This window comes from Pelophylax lessonae (genome assembly GCF_965119305.1).
Source record: "Pelophylax lessonae genome assembly, chromosome: 3".
NCBI lineage: Eukaryota > Metazoa > Chordata > Amphibia > Anura > Ranidae > Pelophylax > Pelophylax lessonae.
This window is the reverse complement of record NC_138770.1, coordinates 606,446,898-606,469,407: the sequence shown is the minus strand read 5'-3', so window position 1 is coordinate 606,469,407 and position 22,510 is coordinate 606,446,898. Positions and strand designations below refer to the sequence as shown.

At 42.4% G+C, this 22,510-nt stretch overlaps 1 protein-coding gene across 1 annotated transcript in view; it reads left to right on the top strand.

The window, feature by feature from the left end:
- Positions 1 to 22,510, top strand: part of DNAH14 (dynein axonemal heavy chain 14) — a gene marked incomplete at its 3' end in the record, with an annotated part of 442,814 nt that overhangs the window by 347,515 nt on the left and 72,789 nt on the right. The window contains exons 58-65 of the mRNA XM_082252323.1: positions 4,087 to 4,268; positions 7,608 to 7,716; positions 7,868 to 7,993; positions 8,462 to 8,556; positions 12,888 to 13,047; positions 15,420 to 15,551; positions 18,407 to 18,502; positions 21,387 to 21,527. Of these exons, the coding sequence (XP_082108449.1) occupies positions 4,087 to 4,268; positions 7,608 to 7,716; positions 7,868 to 7,993; positions 8,462 to 8,556; positions 12,888 to 13,047; positions 15,420 to 15,551; positions 18,407 to 18,502; positions 21,387 to 21,527 (1,041 nt within the window). The remainder of the gene's footprint in view (positions 1 to 4,086; positions 4,269 to 7,607; positions 7,717 to 7,867; positions 7,994 to 8,461; positions 8,557 to 12,887; positions 13,048 to 15,419; positions 15,552 to 18,406; positions 18,503 to 21,386; positions 21,528 to 22,510) is intronic.

Sequence of the window (22,510 nt, the reverse complement as noted above, 5' to 3'; positions counted from 1 at the left end):
ATATTGAACAAATTGCACAAATAGGCAAGATGGGTTCTCAGCAGAATACTACCCTTGGCATAAAGATGTAACATCTACTCGAATTTCTCTTTAGTTCATCGACAGACACAGCGCTCCATTAATCGTGACTATAGGGTTATATCTCCTCCTGCAGGATTAGCACTAGGCAGAACAAAAAACTTGGCTACGCCCATGGGCCGTCCTCAGCTGGTATATAACCGCCTCTCTGATATAGGTATTCAGATTGTTTCTGTCTAGTTCACGGCGCATTCTACTCGGACGCTTAGTACTTTATGGGCCTTTCATCATCAAGCGTCAATATCTCAGGTTTGCAAGGAAGCCACTTGGTCGTCGGTGTATACTTTCACCAAATTCTACAAAGTAGATATTTTGGCATCTGCGGATGCTTCTTTTGGCCGCAAGGTTTTGCAGGCTGCTGTTTAGGAGGGGCTGTTCACTCTTGAGGTGTGTTTTTCTTTAAATTTGTATTTCAGATGGGGCTCCTGTGTCCTCGTTAAGGGCTCTTATGTTTAGCCGTGGGTTTTTTTCCCCCACCCATCATTTTCCTTTTGCCACTGCTTTTGGGGGTCCCTATAGACATGATTAATGGAGCGCTGTGTCTGTCGATGAACTAAAGAGAAAATGGGATTTTTGTACTCACCGTAAAATCCATTTCTCTGAGTTCATCGATGCACACAGCACCCACCCCTCTAAGGAGTTTTTTTAATACTGCTTGCTACTAAACTGAATAACTATATCAGAGAGGGGTTTTATACCAGCTAAAGACGGCCCATGGGCATAGCCAAGTTTTTTTTTCTGTCTAGTCCTACTCCTGCAGGAGGCGATATAACCCTATAGTCAAGATTAATGGAGCCCTGTGTCCATCAATGAACTCAGAGAAATGGATTTTACGGTGAGTACAAATTCCCATTATTCATGTACTTAAAGGTATCCATGAAGAGTTTCTTCCAATGCACAGGTCTATCCCGACACAAATAGAATTTATTTAGCATTCATTCAGGGACAAAGGAATTCAAAACTTTTGGGTTATACTGCTGTCTACAAGAGTATTCGCACACTGGCAAACAAAAAAAGTGGTTGCTTGGTATAACCCTTCTTATTCCTAGCATGCTCCAGTTTGTAAACAGGCCTCAGCAGTCACACATCATCACTGCTCCGCTAAGGGGTCTACAGAAGTACAGGACTCTCCTGGGCTGCTTTCCAGCACTACATCTACGTGAGCCTACACAAATACATTTTATCTGCTCGCTGTATGTTCAGATGATAGGCTGAAACCCCCATAACACCATCCCCTTGGTCCTTTCAAGGCCTTGTATTCTTGTAGATTTTGGCTCCAACAATTTCACTGTGTACCTGGGGCCAGTGTGACATAGGACTTAGGTCACCTGCTGGGGTTCTCATTCACTGACAGGAGTTATTGCCACAATACAACTAAAATCCTGGCTTGGGGAGAAAGAACAGTGCGGGAGCATGTAATGTGCAACTGATTACCAATGGGGGTATATGGGGGGGGGGGGGGTTAACCACTTGCTGTCTCATTTTTGACATCCATGTTAAAATCAGCATTTTGTTGCTAGAAAATTACTTAGAACTTCCAGACATTATATATTTTATAAAAGCAGAGGCCCTGAATTTTGTTTTTGTAGCACCATATATGCACATCTGTTTATTAAAGCAGGTTTTCAGGAGGAAATACCCTTTAATGAAAGTTAGTGCATACAAACACAATATAAAACCCAATTTTTTGGTAAAGTATAACAAATGATGTTGTGTCAAGTAAATAGATACCTAACATGTCAAGATTTATTGTTATACACATCAGTGAAATGGTGACAAACAATGGTAACTAAAATTGTCCATAAGTGACCCTTTAAAAGCCATTATAGACTACCATTTTAGAGTTAAAGTGGTTCTAAAGCCTCATGTTTTTTACCCTAATACATTCTCTGCATTCAGGTAAAAAACCTTCTGTGTCCAGGATTCCCCCCCCCCCCCAGCCCCACCTCATACTTTCCTGAGCCGGATTTTGATCCAGCGCTGTGTCCAAGAGAAGCAGCTCTCTCCTCTCTCTCCCTCTCCACTAGTCAGATTGATAGCATTCGGAGCCATGGGCTCCTGCTGCTGTCAGTCAAGTCCTATGATGAAGGAGGGGGCTGGGGAGAAACCCTATGGTCTGTGTCTATGGATGCAGCCTGCGGGTTTGGGTACCACCCACTTGCTAGGGGGGGTACTAAGAGGGACTGGAAAAGCCAAGAGCACCAGTAGGGTAACCCAGAAAAGGAAGATTGGGGCTGCTCTGTTCAAAACCATTGTATAGAGCAGGTAAGTATAACATGTTTGTTATTAAAAAAAAAAAAGTTAAAGGTTTAAAATCACTTTAATTGTGAGCTATGCCTCTAGAATTATTGTTCTCACTCGTTTGTGGTGATACTTTACATGTGTGGTGTAATCAGTGAATGTTCTATTATCTCAGTTGGATCAGTACAGCCTGATTTACAGCTTTCTTCCATTGAATCTCCTTCCTCTTCTTTCCTACGGGATCGAGATAGTGGGTATTCCAGTGCTTTAGACTGGCACAGAGGTACTCTGCCTGATCAGAATACTAGTAGATGCTTTGGTGACTATTCTGTCCCTGGGACCATTTTACCATCCTGCTTTATGGGCACTGACTTTACTGCCATAAATGAACCGGTCTTGAGGGACAATATTATTTCTGAAATGGTGGTTCCCACTATGGTGAAAGCAAGGAAATCCATTTCCCAAAAGGATGATCATTGCATGTGGAGGGCATACTTTACTTGGTGTGAGCAGAGAAAATTTAATTCCAGAAAATTCTCTGTGGGACTAATACTGACCTTTCTGCAATCAGGTCTGCATCAACAATAGGCCCTGAGTACTATTAAGAGTCAAATCTAAGCACTGAGTATTTTGTTCCAAAGACCACTAGCTTCCCATTCATTAATCAAGTTCAGGGTGTCTTCCATGTGGCTCCACTGTGCACTCCCCAGTTACTCAGTGGGGTCTAACGTAGTTCTTTTAACACCTTTGAACCTATCAGAGATATGTGTCTAAGCTGACGAGTGTCTTGCTTGTTTTATCCTGTGAAGTCTCCTTCCTGGTTTTATACAAGGACAAGATGGTGTTAAAGCCTAGAACTTCCTGCCTCCCTAGGGTAGCTTTGGCCTCAACCAGGACATTATCTCCAGTTCATCAGAAGGACACTTACCTCCATTGCCTGGATGTAGTTTATGCTGTGCGTATTTACCTCCCAGCTACTGCTTTATTTAGCAATACTCACTCTCCCTTTGCCATTCCTGCTTGTACCCATGAAGGGGAACCTGCCTCTCATTTATTTTTGCACAAGCTCAGACAGATCATCATTTAGGCCTGTGGGTTTAAGAATTATATTTAACGCTTTAATGTCAGGGTACACTCCACCAGATCTGGGAGGGCTCCACATCAGGATACTGTTTCCCAGATTTGTAAGGCTACCATCTGATCATCTATTTACAGGTTCTTCAACTTCTACTAGGTGGACCTCACATACTCCCAACATGTGTTGTATTGATGTTGGTCTGTTAGTGTTTTGTTGCTTTTGCCCACTCCCCCGGTTGGACTGCTTTTTTTTTTTTTTTTTGGTACTTCCCAACAGTCATTGAATTAATCTGTCTTTGAATGAGTTTAAATGAAAATGGAAACTTTGTATTCCCCGCAGAACCTTTTCTTGTAATATATTGAGGGACACATGCCCCATCCTTCTCTGTGTGCTTTTCCACAAAACCAAGTATGCTGGAAGGAAAACGGGTTATACCGAGCTGCCATTGTATTGTTTTTTCTTTGTCAGTATCCAAATTACAGTCCTGTTGCATGGAAGCATCCCACATGAGTAAAACACTCAATACTTGTAAGATCAGTAGGAGTTTAACATTTGTCTGCTCTGCATGAAACTAAAAAGGAAGGTTTTGGCTACACTTTACCATTCACTTTAATGAAGCTTTTCCATGAAGTGAACTTTGAAAGTAGTGGTAGCACCTCTGATAAGTAGGTATGTGTTTTCCTCTGCAGAGTCTTCAGGAGGGGATCGCTCAGGCTTGTGTCGCCATTCACAAAAGTGTTTCCAGCAAAGCAGAACAATATTTGAAGGAAAGCAGAAAACATTATTATGTGACCCCTCAGAGCTACTTGAGTTTCATAGAAACTTTCTCAAACATCCTACAGACTAAGAGACAAAAACTGACCACAGACAGGTAAAGGACCTTACTAACTAGTAATAATAATTGAATGTATACTGTCTTCTATTCTTTGCAATGCATCTGATTATGTTTTTTTAAAGGAGATCTGCTTCTGAGAGGGTGAGGGACCCCTTTTAATGAGTCTAGCTGTGTATAGTGACAGCACCTACATAAACTGTTATGTTAGTTATTCTAGATAGGAAACATCTACAGCCACAAATGTCCTGCAAGCAAATAACTTTTTGATCTGCTTTGGCTGACTACCTCTATGCCCTTTTCTTATAATCTTAAGTCCATTATACTGATGCTGCTTCAGTACAAATGTTAATAAATACGAAGACCCCATGTAATCAAATCCCTGTCTCCTAATTGTCTCCCAGTTGTGCATCTATGTTGTTACCCTGTCACACAGGCAGCGGCTGTAGAGAGAATGCAGCGGATCAGCAACAAAGGATATAGAATAGGTGAAAACAAGTACAGTATTAAAAAAAAAAAAGTCAGTTGTGTATGATTGTGTATGAGGCAGAGATATAACAAATGCATTTAATAGTATATTTACCTGAGAATATTTCTCACATGGGCTTTGTTCCATAAATCCTGTCTTGTCCTCTACACCCCTGATAGGACAGAGGTGGCTTTACCCAGATCAGTCACTATGGCCAGCAGGACAAGAGGAACTGTACCTGAACCTAGCATGCAAGAGCATATACAGCTTGTAACACGGCCAGTAGGTGCTGTATCCTGCCAGTCTCCTGGTTACGCTTACTATGTTACCTTGCTAGCAGGGTGCTCCACAGGTCCAGAACATTGATCACCCTGGAGGGGAATTGAGTTCCTTAAGGCTCTGCAGGGAACATCCCTGTGGAGCCTGAGAATTGAGTCTGGGATTTGTGGACCTTGTGGCGGTCTCTGGTGTCCCTGTGTGGTCCATGTGCTTTTGAGCTGTCTCTGACTACTTTTAGAGTGGAGTGCTTCACCACAGTAGCAGTGTTCAAAAGGGGCGTTGTGGTACATGTGCAGTAATAGTATATGTACATTCTGCACATACATCAGCACCATTTTACCACTTACCTGGGGCAAAATTGACTCTTCCAGATTCATACATTTCAACACCTGCACAGTGCAGCTTGTGGGGTGCAGCAAATACTGAGGGCACCTGATTAGGGGTTGACTCCCACTTCAGTGTTTGCCTGTGCCTACACTCCTCTCAGCTAAAGGACAATGGCATGGGCTTCTGAATCCCTCTATCAGGTAAGGGGGATCCCCCCTGCACAGTTCTTTCTGCAGTGGCTCCCATAAGGTTCAGATTAGCTTATCTGTCTCAGAGGTACAATCCTCCTTTTCATTTGTGTCAAGGGAGGAATTTTCTGTAGCCAAATCTGGTTTCTGAAATCAATTCTCATGGGTATTCACTGCCTTAAAACGCCTGGGATGCAAACATGGATGCTCTCCTTCCCCTTCTTACCTTTTGTGGGAGGAGGAAGCCATCAGGGTTTGGGGATCCTCCTTAGATGAGTCCTCCCAGGAAGAATCTCAGAGTCCAGGGCTGTTTCAGACACAGATAACCACAGCTGGTTTCCTGGCAGATGTGACGCTCCTAAATCTGTAGTCACCGCTGATGCAATCCTCTTTTCCTAAAGTCACTGGTTTTGGGTCCTGGCGACCGCCAAAGGATTCCTAGTCCTTTTGGTGCACCTTCACTTACTATGCAGGCTGACTGAGCTCACCACTAAAGAGGTTTGAAATTCTTCAGGAAATTGGGCTATTTCCTGCTTAAATTAGACCACGAGAACCTAGTATTTAAAGACACAATGGGTAAGAGGTTAGAGGCCATCCTTCTTTTTGGTCATAATGGCTATGCAGTCTGCAGTGACTGTGGTGAAAATCTGCCAAGCCCTTAAGATTTGAACAAAAAGCATGTTGTGTTACAGAGAGTCAGATTCTGAGGATCCTGCCATTTGGCAGTGCCTGAAAGATTTTCAGAGAGCTATGGGTTTTTAAGTAAAATTCCATACAGCAGCTTTCAAGAGTGGGTACAATGGCTGCCCATATGAGAATGATCAAATGGCTCAAATGTTGGTCAGCAGAACATTTCTGCAAAAAGCAAAACGAAAGGCTGGCTTGTGATGGTAATTTCTTGTTTGAACTGTTCTCCACAGAAGGTGACCGTAGGTAGAAGCACGCTCTTACCCCTAACAAAGAAGGTTAAGGTGACCGGTCAGAAACCTGTGACTTCAGAATCTAAAAAGTGCTCTTCTCATAAGCAACTAGCCTCGGGCTCTAAGCAGAAGCATACATCCCAGTTCCTTAAGAAGAACTGGACTCCTAAATTCTTCAGTTAAGGCAAATTAAGCCAAATCTTCCTTGCGTGGGTGGGAGGATGTGTGTTGGCTTTAATGGCGGCCTGGATTCAGGAAGTCACAGACAATTGTGTATACAAAGTGGTCTTCAGAAGCTACAAGCAGGAATTTTGGTGCTTTTTCCCTCCATGAGTTGTACGCTCAAGGGTATCTTTTGATCCACAAAATAGAGTGGTTTTCTTTAAGGTCCTGGAAAGACTGCTGTCCCAAAGGGTTGTTTCATCTGTACCAGCAGAGGAGAGGTCTCAAGACTTCAATTGCAACCTGTTTATAGTTCCAAAGCCTAATGGAGATGTCTAGCCTGTTCTGGACCACGAGGGTCTCAACAACGTCTTGAAGGTCCAAAAAGTCAGCATGGAGTCCACCAGGTGGTGATTTCCTTGCTTCTTCAGGGGGACCTGTCATGAATGACTTCATGAACTTAAAATGTACAGTCTGGAAGAAAGAAGGTAAAGGGGAGATCTTTAAATAAACTAAGTAGGTGAATAAGGTTCAGGAGCACAGTTTTTTCAATATAAAACCAAAATCAAGAACATAGGGACATGACCTCAAACTAGCTGGAGGAAAGTTCAAAATTAATTTGAGAACAAAACAAAAAATAAAAACGGGCAGACTTGATGGACTACTCTGTCTTTTTACTGCCGTCACTTTTCTATGTTACTAAGTTCTCTGTGTCCTATGATATACTCCAAGAAACGGATTTTACAGGTAAACCAGCAATCAATTTTTTTATAGTAAAGATACCCCTATTTTTAAATATTTGGTAGCCCTGCAGTGCCTGGAACAGTAATCACCTCAGCTCCGACTATTTCTGGGGGTTAGTGGTATTACTTTGATAAGCCCTTTGGTCATTTTCTGTCGCTTTGCATTAGGTCAAGATACATAGCCTGTTTGTCTCTTGCTTCTGTGATGGGGGGGGGGGGGGGGGGTCACAGTTGGCATACTTTCAAACCTTCCAATCAGCATTGTTATAGTGAATTGTTCTTTCTCTTAGAAAACGTTTCTATACCGGGCTCTCTAAGCTGCTGGAGGCCTCCTCATCCATTGAGATCATGCAGTATGAACTGGGGGCTTTGGGACCACAAATAGAGCAAAAAACAAAGGTAAGGTTGTTGTGATGTAATTATGCTACATACATCACCTAGGAACTCGTAATTTCTCCTCAGCTGAAGGCTTTTTTGTCTCAATCAAAGTTGATGTACACCAAACTGTTCTTTTTTATAGTAATGTATATAATGTTTCTTCTTCCTGTAGGAAATAGAAGAATTGATGGCTAAACTCCACAGAGACTCAGTTGTAGTGGAGCAAGTTCGAGCCATTGTAAAGCAGGAAGAAGAGGTGATGGCTCAAGAAACCAGAATCGTACAAGAATATGCTGAGGTAACAGGTGTTTACATGTGGTTTGCCATGTATGCAAGACCAGATGTTATGTTAGGCGTAGAAGGTCTGTGCCTTAAAGTGTCATCAGTAAAATAGTTACTACATACAGCATATTGTCCCATTATCTGTAGAAATACACTCATCTCATTAAAGCTTAAAGAAACCCTTTAGCCAGACTATTCATTTTGACAACAATCCTCCCATAAGACCATATGTGCATTATATGCATTTTTGTATGTTATGTATCTTTACAAGCCTCCAATGGGTAGATATCCAAAATAGCTGAGGCTGCTGCTGCTGGCTGCCACCATCTTGAATGTGATGTCAGCAGCCCCTGCAGATTTAGGGCATGCCTGCCTAAAATGCTGCAGCTCGTTAGCTTAATATGGCAAACATGGCAGTTTAAAAAAAATCAAATGTCTTTGCAACCTGTATCTATGCCTTTTTATTTCCTGTGTTGCTTTGCAGCAATCCCAGCAAGAGCTCAGTGAGGTCCTCCCCGCTCTAGCTGAGGCCGTGTCTGCCCTGGATTCCCTGGACAAATCTGACATTTCAGAAGTCAAGTAAGTGACATCACAAAAGCTGTGTCATGTTTACCTGAAATTCATTGTGCACTGACTTATGAAAACAGTCACTGGGTTGTTTATGGCATTATTAAACCGGAGCAACAAGCAAAGTCAGAGAGAAACTAGAACTCCTGATCTGAGATGTCATGTGATTTCTTGATTTGATTTAATTTAATGTTATTCGTGAATAGTTATCTTGTTTAGCCCATAAAGTTCTTCATTGTATACAATTCATTCTTTATATTTTCTTTTTTTTAGCATATGCATAATGTAAATGGGAAAATATGTGTCACAATAAACCATGTCCTTTGCAACACCATCCACTTACCAGGCCTACCAATCATTGCTGCATTACATGCAATTTCTTGAGCCCATAGGAAACTTTCGCTGCCATGAAAGTATATGCCCTGGATCTTAGGGAAACTAGGAGGATGGCCAGCATGACTGGGGCCTGCAGAAGAGGCGGAGTATTAGTTGGATGATTTAGAATTATGCATTCTGTGTACAAGATTGAAGAATTCAAGGCAAAGGGTGTGTCCTGTAGAGAGGTAGAGAGGAGGGGGGATCGTGTCAGAGCTCAGTCGGAGCCCATCACAGCAACAGACAGTTTTTTTCTGCGTTCCTGGACTTCACCCGTACGAAGAAAAAAAGATGGGTGACTTGGACAACATGCTGCCCCAGCTTAGAGCTGCAGCTGTGGCCTTAGGCCCTGGGTGGTTAAAAGAAAAACTATCACACTTATTGCAGGAGCCCAGGCAAGTCTCTCCTGGGCCCTCTTCTAGTCACCCACATGCTAGGAGGTGTAGGCCTTCTGAGCGCTTCAGTCCTGTGGCGACATCTCTGGTTCAGTGCCATTCTAGGAGCCTCTTAAGGGACCCTCAGACCCCATCAGCCAAGCTCACACCTGCTTCCCCTGATGTGTGAGTCGGAAAGGAATCCCCATCTATGGCAAACCCATGGTGGGAGTTTTTTTCATCTGCCACCTACTCCCCTACCCTCTCAAGTTTTGGGGGGCAGTGCTGGGTCCTCAATCCCTTCTTTGGTGGGGGCCCCTGGCACAGATGTTGTACATACCCTGTTAGCAGGTCATAGGGAGGTCCTCTTCGCTAGCTGCATGGTCCACAGCACAAGCTGCCACCTCCAGTGTCAGAGATCAGGCAGTCAGGTCTACATCTGAGGCCTCAGCTAACCCTCTTGGTGCAGGTGCGGGACCATTAGATTCCTCTGGTCAACAGCTGGTGGCGTATGTGGTAACTACGGCTGGTAAGGCTTTGGACAACAGAACGCCTGACGAAGGGGTTACCGGGGTTGATGGGATATGTCTGGCAAAAATGCAAAGGGTATGTTTGTTTATAAAAGGGCCTTTGGATGCTCATCTAAAAGCGGAAGTGAAGGAGCATATCGGGAAGGGAAGACAGAGTGCCTTGCCACTGAGTTGCGGTTTCTAAGTATTGTCATAGACATCGTGGCGATGGAATGCCAATTGCCTTTGGACAAACTTAAAATTCTGAAGGAGACAGTTTTTGCCACCAGGCAATGCAAAAAAAAATTCAACTTTTGTGCTTTGCAATCTATCTTGGGCAAGTTTAATTTTGCTTGTTGCAGTATGCCCATGGGCTATGTTTTTTGTAGACGACTGCCATCTACTACAGTTGGCATTAGGGCTCCACACCCTTATATTCAGCTGGGGCAGGATCAGTGAGTGGACATGCGAGTGTGGGATTAATTTCTGGTTTCTTACAATGATCGCTCTCTTTGGCAGGAGCAGGTGATTTCCAATTTTGATCTAAAACTGTTTACTAATGCGCCGGGGTCTGCTGGTTATGGAACCTACTGTCAGGGTCATTGAAGTGCTGAGAGTTGGCCAGTGGAATGGAGGGAGGTTGGTTTAGTGCGTAATTTTGCTTTTCTGAAACTGTTTCCCAATGTACTGGTAATGGAATTGTGCACACTCCATAAGTTGATAACTCCATGAGTTGGCTGATGCTTTGTTTAGTTTCCTTGGGGACAGATTCTGTCGGTTGGCACTGGAAGCAGAGCAGTGTGGAATTTTATGCCCCAAGCATCTATAGAGCATTGCATTGCCACTTCCATGTTCTCAATTCATCATTCGGTATGTGCGTCAGTTTGGTCCTCGTACTACAGGGTGCGGCAGGAATGGAGCGAACTGGTGAATGAAGTTGTTCTTGTGACGATGATGTACACGTGTTGCTTTATTTTATTGTTATTGAGATGTTACTAAGGTTTTTTCTGGCCAGGCAAGGGTTGCTCTGTGGCGGACGCTTGACGCCCAGTGTCATTTGAAGTTCTTGGTGCTGTAGTGGGTCACTTGGATAGGGTTTGGTATTCCACCTATGAGGTTGCTTTGTTCCAGGCCATCTTTGTTCTGGCCTTTTTTGGGGCTTTTCAGGTGAGGGAATTGGTGAGCTGGAACAAACTTGGTGAGGGTGGTTTAAACGTAGAGGATGTATAGTTACGGGACACTACATTGGTTATTCTGTTAAGAAAATATAACACAGATCAGTAGGAGGGGTTCTTGGATTGAGCTGTGCATGGTTCCCTCTTCTCCAGTTTGCCTTGTCCGGGCTGCGGGGGGTTTTTTTCACGGCTTCAGCCAAATCTTTCGGGAGTTTCCTTTATGCATGCGGATGAGACAGCAATGTACTGATTCCAGTTTAGGGCGGTGTTCGGGAAATGCCTGTTGTCCGCTGGTTTAAGTGCAAACAACTATTCTTCTCATTACTTTCGAATTGGGGCGGCAATAGAAGCGGTCCGATGGGGACTTAGTGACCAGGTCGTTCAGCACATTGGGCGGTGGGAATCAGTCAGATTTTGGTCATATGTGTGCCCTCATTTATTGCAACTTCTAAGGTTTGCTATCTGTTGGGTCAGGCTAAGTTGTGCCATTTTATAGGGTATAACCTGTCTTCATTATTTAATGTGTTTCCTATCCTCTTGTTGTTGTTTGTTGATATGGTTAGGATTTTTGGGGGTGTTGTATTTCCCCCCTCCCCGTTTTCTTTTCTCTTGCTAATTCCGAGCTGTGGTTGGTATGGATCCTGGGTCACTCCTATGTTTTTTGGGGTGCCAGGCGGACAGAGGTTAGGACAGAGGGTAGGCAGTTAGACTTGTCCAGGAGTGAGGTCAGAGTACGCTGTCTGGGTGTTCCAGGAATCCTGTGGTCTCAGGAATCCTGTGGTCTGGGATCTTGCCTGACATGCATCTTTATTCTAGATTGGACAAGCACCCTGATGTGGTCCTCTTGCATGTCGGGGGGTAATAACCTTGGCTTGTGCTCCATGCGTAACCTAATACAGGATATTAAGTTTGATTTTTTTTTTACAAGTTCAGTCATTTTTTCTTGGATACCATATTTGTGTGGTCAGATAAAGTTGCCAGGTCTGAGTGGCATATGGCTCACTCTGTTGAAAAGATCAACAAACCCAGAATAAAGGTGAACAAGGAGGTAGTAAGTTTTTTTGCCTGAAATGGGGAAAGAAAAGATGGTGTGCATCTGAATGCCATAGGCATCGATTTGTGGCATCTGGGATTGCAGGATGGTATTCAGCAGGCCTTCCGGGTTTGGAGGGCAACACGTGCGTAAGGTTTCATGCTTGTGTGCTGTGGCAGGGGTCTGAAGGCGGTGCTGGTTAAATAATTGTGGAAAATTGTGGGTTGGGCCCATTTGAGTTATGGGTGTCCTTTCCTAACAATACAGGGGTAACATCAGGGTATTAATTAGGTTGTATCTGGTAGTACATAAGTAGTTAATTGTCACTGAGCCGGTTTAGTTGCGGCTGGGGGCCTTTGATTGGGTGGCAGATACACAACCTGTTAATCATGAGTATATAGGCCTTCAAAGACCTTTAGACCGGGCATAAGCTGAGGTTGGTTTATTTTGCATTGACTGTATTATATGAATTAAACTTGTTTTCCTGTGAATGTTGTATTTAATGGTTTGTAATAAAAAAGGCTGCTATGGTCATTCTACTACAAATAAAATGTGCCGTCTGGTCATTTTGGAAGAGGGGATGGGTCAAGTGTTTAATGTTTTATAGATGAAACCAGAGCCTCAGCATTCTGCAGGTCTCTCAGTGAAGGGCCTGTTGTTCCTACTTGCCCCCTAGATCAACGGTTCCCTGTTCTGGTTCTAACTAGGCCTGTTTTATGAGCTGGCATCTATCAGATATCCATCTAATACTAACAGATATCAGAAAATTGTGACAGATAACAAAAGTCAAATATGAAACCTTTGTCACTAACAAAAAATTAAGGTCATCTATTAAGCTTGCTTTATTAGAGTTTAACTGTTGAACATTATCATGCAGAGTGTACACAAATCCTCCATTCCTGGTACTGACGGTCATGAACGCTGTGTGCGTGCTTCTGCAGAAGAAACCTGATTGGGCCACAGCCAAGCTACTCCTTGGAGACCAGGGATTCCTCAAGAGACTGGTCAATCTCGACAAGGACAGCGTGCCGGAGAAGGTATCATTATTAAAATCCACACCACTCTGCATCCTGGTCCACCAATCATTGAGAAGTGATTGGTTCAATGTGTAAAATTATTACATAATACAAAATGTAAATGTAAAAAGTGCTTTTTGGATGTGATGAGTTTATCAGAGAGTTAAAAAGAAGAAATAACAGCTTCCTATCACCTTGACGTCCTGGAGACCTATAGCGAGGCTATATTCAGTAAATGCTTTCCTGGTTACTGTGCAGCTTTAATGTATTTTTGAAATGTGAAGTTAACATGAAATGTAGGAATTAGCAGTGAAAAATGTGGGGTTTGAATGCCTTTTTGTATATCTTGGATCTTTACCATACTTTACTACAGTTGTGCTCATAGATTTACATACCCTGGCAGAATTTATGATTTCTTTTTTTCAGAGAATATGAATGATAATACAAAAACCTTTCTTTCACTCATGGTTAGTGTTTGGCTGAAGCCATTTACTATCAATCAACTGTGTTTACTCTTTTTAAATCATAATGACAACAGAAACTACCCAAATGACCCTGATCAAAAGTTTACATACCCCAGTTCCTAATACCGTGTATTGCCCCCTTTAACATCAACGACAGCTTGAAGTCTTTTATGGTATTTGTGGATGAGGCTCTTTATCTTCTCAGATAGTAAAGCTGTCCATTCCTCCTGACAAAAAGCCTTGAGCTCCTGGAAATTCTTGGGCTGTCTTTCATGAACTGCATGTTTGAGATCTCCCTAAGAGTGGCTCAATGATATTGAGGTCAGGAGACTGAAATGGCCACTTCAGAACCTGATTTGGGATTTCGTGATTCGGGATCGCGAGCAGAATTGCGGTGATTCTGCCCACAATCTGGGACGCCAATATGTGAACGGAGCCTAAGCATCCCACTGTATTAATTTATAAGGAAAGACATGGTAATGGAAATGGTAGAGGAAAGTTGAGAACTCCCTGCCCTCTAAATCTAAAGTGAAATATCTGATAAAGGCCAGTTTTATTTTACTTTAGAATTTATGCTTTGCATTATAACTACTAGGAATGTAGATTGTAATATAAAGAGCACATTCAGTGACTTTTGTGTGTGTGTGAGCTGAGATGTTTCTGCCTGGAACAGAGGAGGGAGGGGGAGGAGGAGAGCAGCTCTGTGTGTTATGTGAGCTCTCGGGAACGAGCAGAGAGCCCAGAACATCAATCGAGGAGAGGAAAGGGGGCGGATCCAGACTCCCATTGTCGGTATGACACTTCAAGAAAGTCTGTAGACCCTCCCACAGGTAATTAACTCTATTTACTTTAACAGAAACGGTGCACTTCTCAGATGGCAGGAAAGATTGGTAGATACTAGAAGCTCATAGGCATTAAGATTAAGCAAAAAAAAAAAAAAAAAGGAAACCCATACTTTTAAGGTAAACACAGAAATTATAACTCAAAATATGTGCTCACTTAGAAAAATCCATATTTATCTTTAAATTATGAAAAGGGTTGATGAAGAGCTGCACGATTATTTATTCAAAAATCGCAATCTCGATTAAACCCCCTTCACAATCTTAATCTGGCATTTCCACTATTCAGTGCAGAGCCGTTCTCTGCTCACAATTGACCGCTGTCAAAGAAAAAAATAAAAAACAACCAGCAAAGTTTATCACAACATTGCTAAGTGTTGAGAGATAAGGTGAAACATTGTATCATTTCCTTCTTTTAGATTAAGAGCCGGTTCACACTGAGGCGATCCGACTTCGAGGGGCGACCTGTGAAGTTGCGGTGCACAGCGTGCAGGGACTTCACATAATGGAAGTCTATGCAAGTCGCTCATAGGTGGCCCCAAAGTAGTACAGGACCCTTTTTCTAAGTCGGAGCGACTTGTGTCGCTCCTATTACAACGGTTCCTGTACTACTCAATGGCGAGCGACCGACTGCGACTTGTCAGGCTGACAAGTCGCCTGACAAGTCGCGCTAGTCTGAATGGGGTCTAGAGGGACAAACTTAACTCTGTAGTGCAGTTAAACCACTTAAAGACTAAGCCTTGTTCTGACACTTGTTGCTTACAAGTTAAAATCAGTATTTTTTGCTAGAAAATTACATATATATATTTTAGCAGAGACCCTAGAAAATAAAATGGTGATTATTGCAATATTTTATGTCACACTATATTTGGGCAGCTGTCTTTCAAATGCAATTTTTTGGGAAAAAATACACTTGAATGAAAAAAACACTAAACAGTAAAGTTAGCCCAATTTTTTGTATAATGTGAAAGATGAAGTTACGCCAAGAATCGTGATCTTTATTTTAGGCAAAAAGATTGTTTTTCTCATTTTATCCAGAATTGTGCAGCTCTAGTTTGATGTGACATGATGCTTTGATATCTTCTTACAGGTTTTCCATCAGTTAAAGAAATATACAAGCACCCCGGATTTTAACCCGCAAAAAGTTGGTTTAGTGTCCACGGCCTGCCGTTCTCTTTGTCAGTGGGTGCTGGCTCTAGAGCACTATCATGAAGTCTACAAGGTATGTAGTAGTGATCGACTGATTTTGTTTTTTTAAAGCCGATACCAATATTTTGGCCATTGAATATCGGTATTTTTGTACATTTAAATTTTTTTTTTTTTTCTTGACAGGTACTGTTGTGGAGGGGTCTGGGGGTCTAAAAGACCCCAAACCCCTCCTTTGCACTTAAAAGCATTCAAAACGCCAAGTGTGGCTGTTTTGAATACTGTCATTTTTTTTAATTTGGCGTGAGTACCCGGTTGTCATTATAAGACAGCTGACCTTCGGCTATGGACACCGGTACTAGGGTGATGCCTCTAGCTGCAGGCATCACTCTGGTACGAGCACTTTTCTGAAATATCAGCAATATTGGTAACCTCAGGGGCTGATTCTGATATATCGGGGAAAGTGCATATCGGCCCCCGATATATCGGCATTGCCGATAATCGGTGGATCCCTAGTATGTAGGCTACAGGTTAGAAAAACAAACTAAGCAATGTAAAGGATGTCGTTAATATTAGGAAGGCTTTAGCTTTATGGGAAAATTTAGGTTGTCTATGAATTATGGGACTGAATTTGACCCTTAGAGTGCTTACACTTATACTGTACTGACCCCCCTCCCCTTGGCCCCCAAAAAAAATCTTTGCTGGCTCCATGCATGTCTTCTGCATTTTCCATTCAATCATATGGAGAGGTTGTAGTCCACCTGAGCCTGGAGTAAAATCATTTTGTAAGAATTATTGTAAAATGTACTACCTGTACCACTCATGCAAAGGCCCAGTTTATACAGTTTTGATAAGCAGCTCAAGGGCTTTGTGGTTGATATTTCGCTGGATAGTATAGGACTTGCAGGGGGAACAGTTCATTTTAAGTGTAAACTGAATTCTGGGCAAGCAGCTGAAAACAGTTTAAAGTGATTGTAAAAGATCACCTTTTATTTTCTTAAAATAACAAACATGTTATATTTACCTGCACTGTGCAGTGGCTTGTACAGAGCAGCCTTGATTCTTTTCTGCTCAGGTCCCCTTCTGACGCCCCTGTCTCCTCCCCTTCAACGAGTGCCCCCATAGCAAGCCTCTAGCTAGCTATGGGGGCACTCGTGCGTGCTTGCCCCCAAGCCGGCCACACAGAGCACGTCTCGGCCCCCCCGCGCCCTGCTAACTGCCTGTGATTGAGAGCAGTAGGAACTAATGAGGAGGGAAAAAGTGGAGAGAGTCCCCGCTCCCGTGCACAGCGCTGGATCAATACGGGGGAGGGGCTGGGTGGGAAGCAGCTGCATGCACAAGGAGTTTTTGCCTTAATGCATAGAATGCAGGTATAAAAAAACCTTCTGCCTTTAGAGCCACATTAAGTACATACAAGTTATATTTTAACTGCCAAAACATCTGTAATAGTGTTTAGCCAGTCCTGTGATCCAGGCACCCCTGCCAGACTGGCATATCCAGTTTGGTGACCACACTTTTTGTCCCATAACTTGGGCCCATCCTCCTACCTTACTTTTGTCTCGTAACTTGGGCCCATCCTTCTACACCATGCTATTGTCCCATAACTTGGACTTACCTTTCTATACCTCATCATTTTCGCATACTTGGTCCTGCTCTCCTGTACCTCGCTATTGTTCTATCATTTTTCCCACCCTTTTGCACCTCACTATTGACCCATAAGGTAATACCAATCTCCTGCACTTCACTTAGGCCCACCTTACTGCACGTCACTATAGATCCATAAGTTAGGCCCACCTTCCTGCATCTCACTATTGTCCTATAACTTGGGTCCTTTCTGCTGTTCCTCTTCTGTTCCTCCTGTTGAATCCTTCTTGCTTGAACCACATTATAGTTCTCTAAGCTGGTCTCCCTTCCTGTGCCTTACTATTGTCCCTTTGCTTGGGAACACCCTCCCCTACCTCATTATTTATCCATAACTTGGGCCCACCTTCCTGCACCTCACTATGGTCCCGTACCTTAGGTGCTCCCATCTGTAGCTCACTATTTTTGATAACTTGGGTTCATCTTCCTTAATCTCACTGTTGTCTCTTAACTTGGGCCTTCGTCTAAGTGTCTTCATAACTTTAAAAAGATTCAGGAAGTTAGGCCTGAATCTTTTTAAAGTCCCAAAACTGTGATGGTGGCTTCATAGAGAAATAAATGCAGCAGACAGCTGTAAAACCCTAATAGAGGTAAATAACCCTCCTAAAATAAAGACATTTTTACTGTAGTTCTCATTTAAACCCTTCATGCCTAAGCCTTTTTCAGACATTTGTTGCCTATAAGTTAAAATTCATATTTTTTTGCTAGAAAATTACTTAGAAACCCCAAACATTAATTATATATTTTTGGTAGAGACCCTAGAGAATAAAATGGTGATTGTTGCAATATATTATGTATCACAGTATTTTGTATCACAGGTTTTTCAAACGCAATTTCTTTGGAAAATATGCACTTTCGTGATTTAAAACAATAAAGAAAAAAACCATAAAGTTAGCCAAATTTTTTTGTATAATGTGAAAGATGATGTTACGCCGAATAGATACATAACATATCATGCTTTAAAATTGTGCACACTTGTGGAATGGCCACAAACTACGGTACTTGAAAATCTTTTTAAATGCAACTTGAGTCACACAGAATCACATGACAATGAAAATCACATTGTTTTCACGGGTGTCCATTCACATCTATGCGACTAGATGGGTTCCTTAGACTTAGAAAGGGTTCCTGTACTACTTTGGTGCGACTGCAGTGCGATTTTTGCCTCATACAATATGCAGACCTTAAGTTGCATCCAGGTTGTATTCCATAATTACACTGAAAACCAGATCAAAGTCAGATTGCAGCAATTTTCCTCGTTGACATGTTGCGTGTCCTGTTTTATTCCAGATGGTGATACCCAAACAACATCGTGTCGCAGAAGCTCAGGAGGCCTTGAAGTTGGCCCAAGAAAGACTTGGACAGAAACAGGCCAATTTATCCATGGTAAGATGCCATCTTTTTTTATCATGGCTCTCTGTGTAAATGTATCTTTATGTCAAACAACTAAATAAACAGATTAAGGGCTCTTTCACACGATCCGCCTCCGTAGGCGGATCCGTGTTGCTCAGCGGGGATCGATCCGCGATCCCCGCTGAGCCGGGCGGATGACAGCTCCGTCTCCGCTTGCAGAGCGGAGAGTGAGGTGTCTCAGCCCCCGCTGCCCTCTATGGGGGATCGGATGAGAGCGGACCGCTTGTCCGCTCTCATCAGATCCGATCCAATCTGATCCGATTACTGAACGGATGGAAAAATAGGGTTTCCATCCGTCCAGATTTCAAGCACAGGATCGGATGCGGATGGCAGCGGGTGTCAGCGGAGGTGTCTCCGCTGACACCCGCTGCCCCATAGAGCTGCATGGAGGATCCGATCAGATCCGCCTAAAAAATTGACAGGCGGATCTGATGGGATCACCCGTGTGAAAGAGCCCTAAAACTGAGTTCAAGGAAGGAAAAATTGTTACCCTTTCAGTGGGTCACTTACCCCTCTGGAAGGGTTAGCATCTCATTTTTCAAAGGTGTTAATGAATACAGTGATATGCTTTATTCCTCACTTTCCTGGTAGCCAAACCTGTATGATATCCTGGGTTGTGGGTGGGACCAGCAGTCCTGCATTTTACAGGATGACATTAAAGAGCTGTGATTGGTCAGACAACAAAGAGAAGAGGCTTGCACAAAGAGAAGGCCAACAAGCAAGGCCAGCCAGCAAGCAAAGCCGACAGAATATTTAAAGCATTAAAAAGGGGATTCACTCCAGAGAGAAAAAACGATAATTCTCCCACTCTACAAGACTCTGGTCCAGCCGCATCTTGAGTATGCCATCCAGTTCTGGGCACCAGTTCTCAAGAAGGATGTGCTGGAACTGGAGAGAGTCTAGAGAAGGGCAACAAAGCTAACAAAGGACTAGAGGATCTCAGCTATGGGGAAAGACTACAAGCATTGAACTTATTCTGTCTGGAGAGGAGATGCTTGAAAAGGGGATATAATAGTGATGTACAAATTCTGTATTGGTGACCCTAGCAAAGGGAAAAAACTTTTCAGTGAAAGGGAATAAAAAAAGACACGCGGCCATTTACTGAAATTGGAAGAGAAGCAGTTTAACCTTAAACTGTGCAGAGGGTTCTTTACTGTCAGAGTGGTAAGGATGTTGAACTCTCTTCCACAAGCAGTGGTATCAACAGGGTGTTTATAAATTCAAAAAACTATTAGACGAGCACCTTAAGGATACAGGGATATACAATGTACTATTGACATAAACACAAGCACACACACCACAGGTGGATCGTGATGGACTGGTGTCTTTTTTCAACCCCCCAGACTATGTAACTATGTAAGAGAAGGAAGCCTTTAGGGGCAAAAAATAGAGGAAGCAAATCACATTACTCCTATCCTCCTTGACAAAATGTCTCTTTGGCATCCTGTGACTAGACAGTGTCACTCTGCTCTTGCCTCTGTCCTCCTGCTCCTTGCACTACAGCACAACTGAATGACTTCTTCTGCTGCTTCTTCCTCTCCCTTCTGAGCTTTGCTGTACAGAGACTGCAATAGACTAATTCCTGGTCATATTCAGGAACTTACACTGCTTTCACTGAGAATAAAACAAACTTTTTGATTTATTAATGAATATAGAGCAGCATTAATGGGTACCTTTTATCCCTGTATAGAGTTCAGCTTTAAATTGATACTTTAAAAATATTTTGTACTTTGTCAATTTCATATATGAATTGGTGTTTGTTATTTTCATGAATTCTATCACAGTGGAACTGAAGTTTAAAACAAATATGACTTTGTATTTCCCTTTTGTGAAAAAGACAAAGACCTGTTACCCTTTCTCCTACTGTTGTGGTTTTTATGGGGTTTTTTTTTTGCGTACACTGCTTGCAATATATTTTACACTCCTGGTACACTCTCGGCGTCTGGAAGATGCCAAGAGAGATATTGTAACTCCAGCATGCATGTGTGGGAATTGTATTATCACCGGTTGCCTCATAATCTAAACTGAATGCATCTGATGCTAAAGTAATGGTGGAGAAGAAGGTAGTTGGAGTGACGGAGAACATGGAGCTGTCACCACTGAAATTGTGCAAATTAAGGGGAAAGTTTGTCATAATGTTCAAGTATACCATTCATATTATGGCAAGTGCTTTAATGACTCCCACAGCCTCCATTCCTCTTTAAAGCATATTCAAACCCAAAAATAAAAATGTAATATATTGCAGTTTACCAGTGCTTAGATGTGGTGGCTGCATTTGTTTTCTTTTTCCAGGGTTTTTTCACCTAAATTTTCAGCTGGTGGGACTGCAGACAGTACTATTCCAGTCCCATCATGTCTTATTTCTACATTGTATGTATGTGAGCAGCCATTGTTGTAACATTTCTATTATATGGTGGATTGGTGGGATTAGTAGATTACACAAGAAGAATAAGGATATTTGTGCTTTCATTTCTGAATTTGCTGAATATGTTTTTACCCTAAAAATTAAAATGAATACAGCCACCACATCTAAGCTTCAGTATGTTACATTTTTGTTTTTAGGTTTAGATATACTTTATAGAGAAAATCTTCAGGTATCCTATCTTCTATTTTGAGCCATATGCGAGCTGCACTGTGCATACCTTATTGGTATAATCAAGTTAGGGGGATTTCAGCAGTCATGTTTGTACACAAAGTAGATATCCAGATGCAGAAATCCCTTAAAGCTAACAGAAAAACGAGAGAGCGTGACTAAGGGAGGAAGCAATGTAATAGAACCTCTAACCTTACTGGGTCTGTCATGCATAGAGGGTGTTATTCTGTACTTATATATAAATGTGTTGTGGGTGCCATTTAGGTTGAAGAACATCAGCAACGACTCCAAAAACAGTACAATGACAGTGTGGCAGAGAAAGACCAGCTGGCGTACAGAAAACAGCTCACCACCAAACGCCTGGAAAGGGCCTCTGTGCTGATCACCGCTCTGGAGGAGGAGAAGGTACTATGCAGAACTATTGTTTGGAGAGAACAGTCACAATTGGCCTCAAGCAAGAATATGAACATGTTTTCCTCTATTGTTCAGGCTTACCCATTACCTAAAATATTTGTATTTGCTCTCTTGGCTAAAAGTCCATAGCTGAAGCATTTGTTTACGTTTTGGATATTTTTTCCCTAAAGTGTCAATAAACCCAAATTATCAAAAACTGTCAATACATGCTATAATACATTGTTTTCATACTCATACTGCCAAAGTCCCGGTCCCTCCCTCCTTATCGGTGTCCCCACTACAGCCTGAGATTCGGTAGACCAGCAGTTGACATCTACTGAACATGCTCCAGTTTCAGTTGCATTCTAAGCTGTTCATTTGCTCCTTTGTCTTATCTGTGAAGTCCATGTGACACACATGTAGGTGTATACACAGTGGTAAATAACACTCTCTCTCCCTTTTCCTCCATGTCCTCATATTGCTAAACACTATGGGGGGTGCAATATAAGATGATGATTGATTGAGGCTTCACTTCCCTGTTTGTCCCAGCACATACACACCATAGACATAGGCTGGAGGGGCGTGACACAGCCTGTGATTGCAAGAACCCCCTCCAGATATCTTTACAGTGTGAACAAAGTGAAAGCTATTGCCGGTCAACTTAAACTCCACCTACACTATGTTATTACAAAAATATTATATAAATAACCATTGCTTGAAATATAGATTTGTATGAAACTTTGAAACGCTTTGTTGCCATTAATTCTTTTTTATATCTTTATTCTGAAAGTCTTTTTTTTTGTCTTGTGACCGGCACAGCACCAGTCAGTGTACTAGAGTACTAGAGACTCCTCCCTTAGAACTTTCCCTGAGGACAGGAAAGTCCGAGGAAATGTCATGTGACCTCTGGACAGCAATGAATAAATACTGAGATGCTTTTTATATTAAAATAAATGCAGTGCCATGCTCTTTATACATAAATAGAAGGGATAATG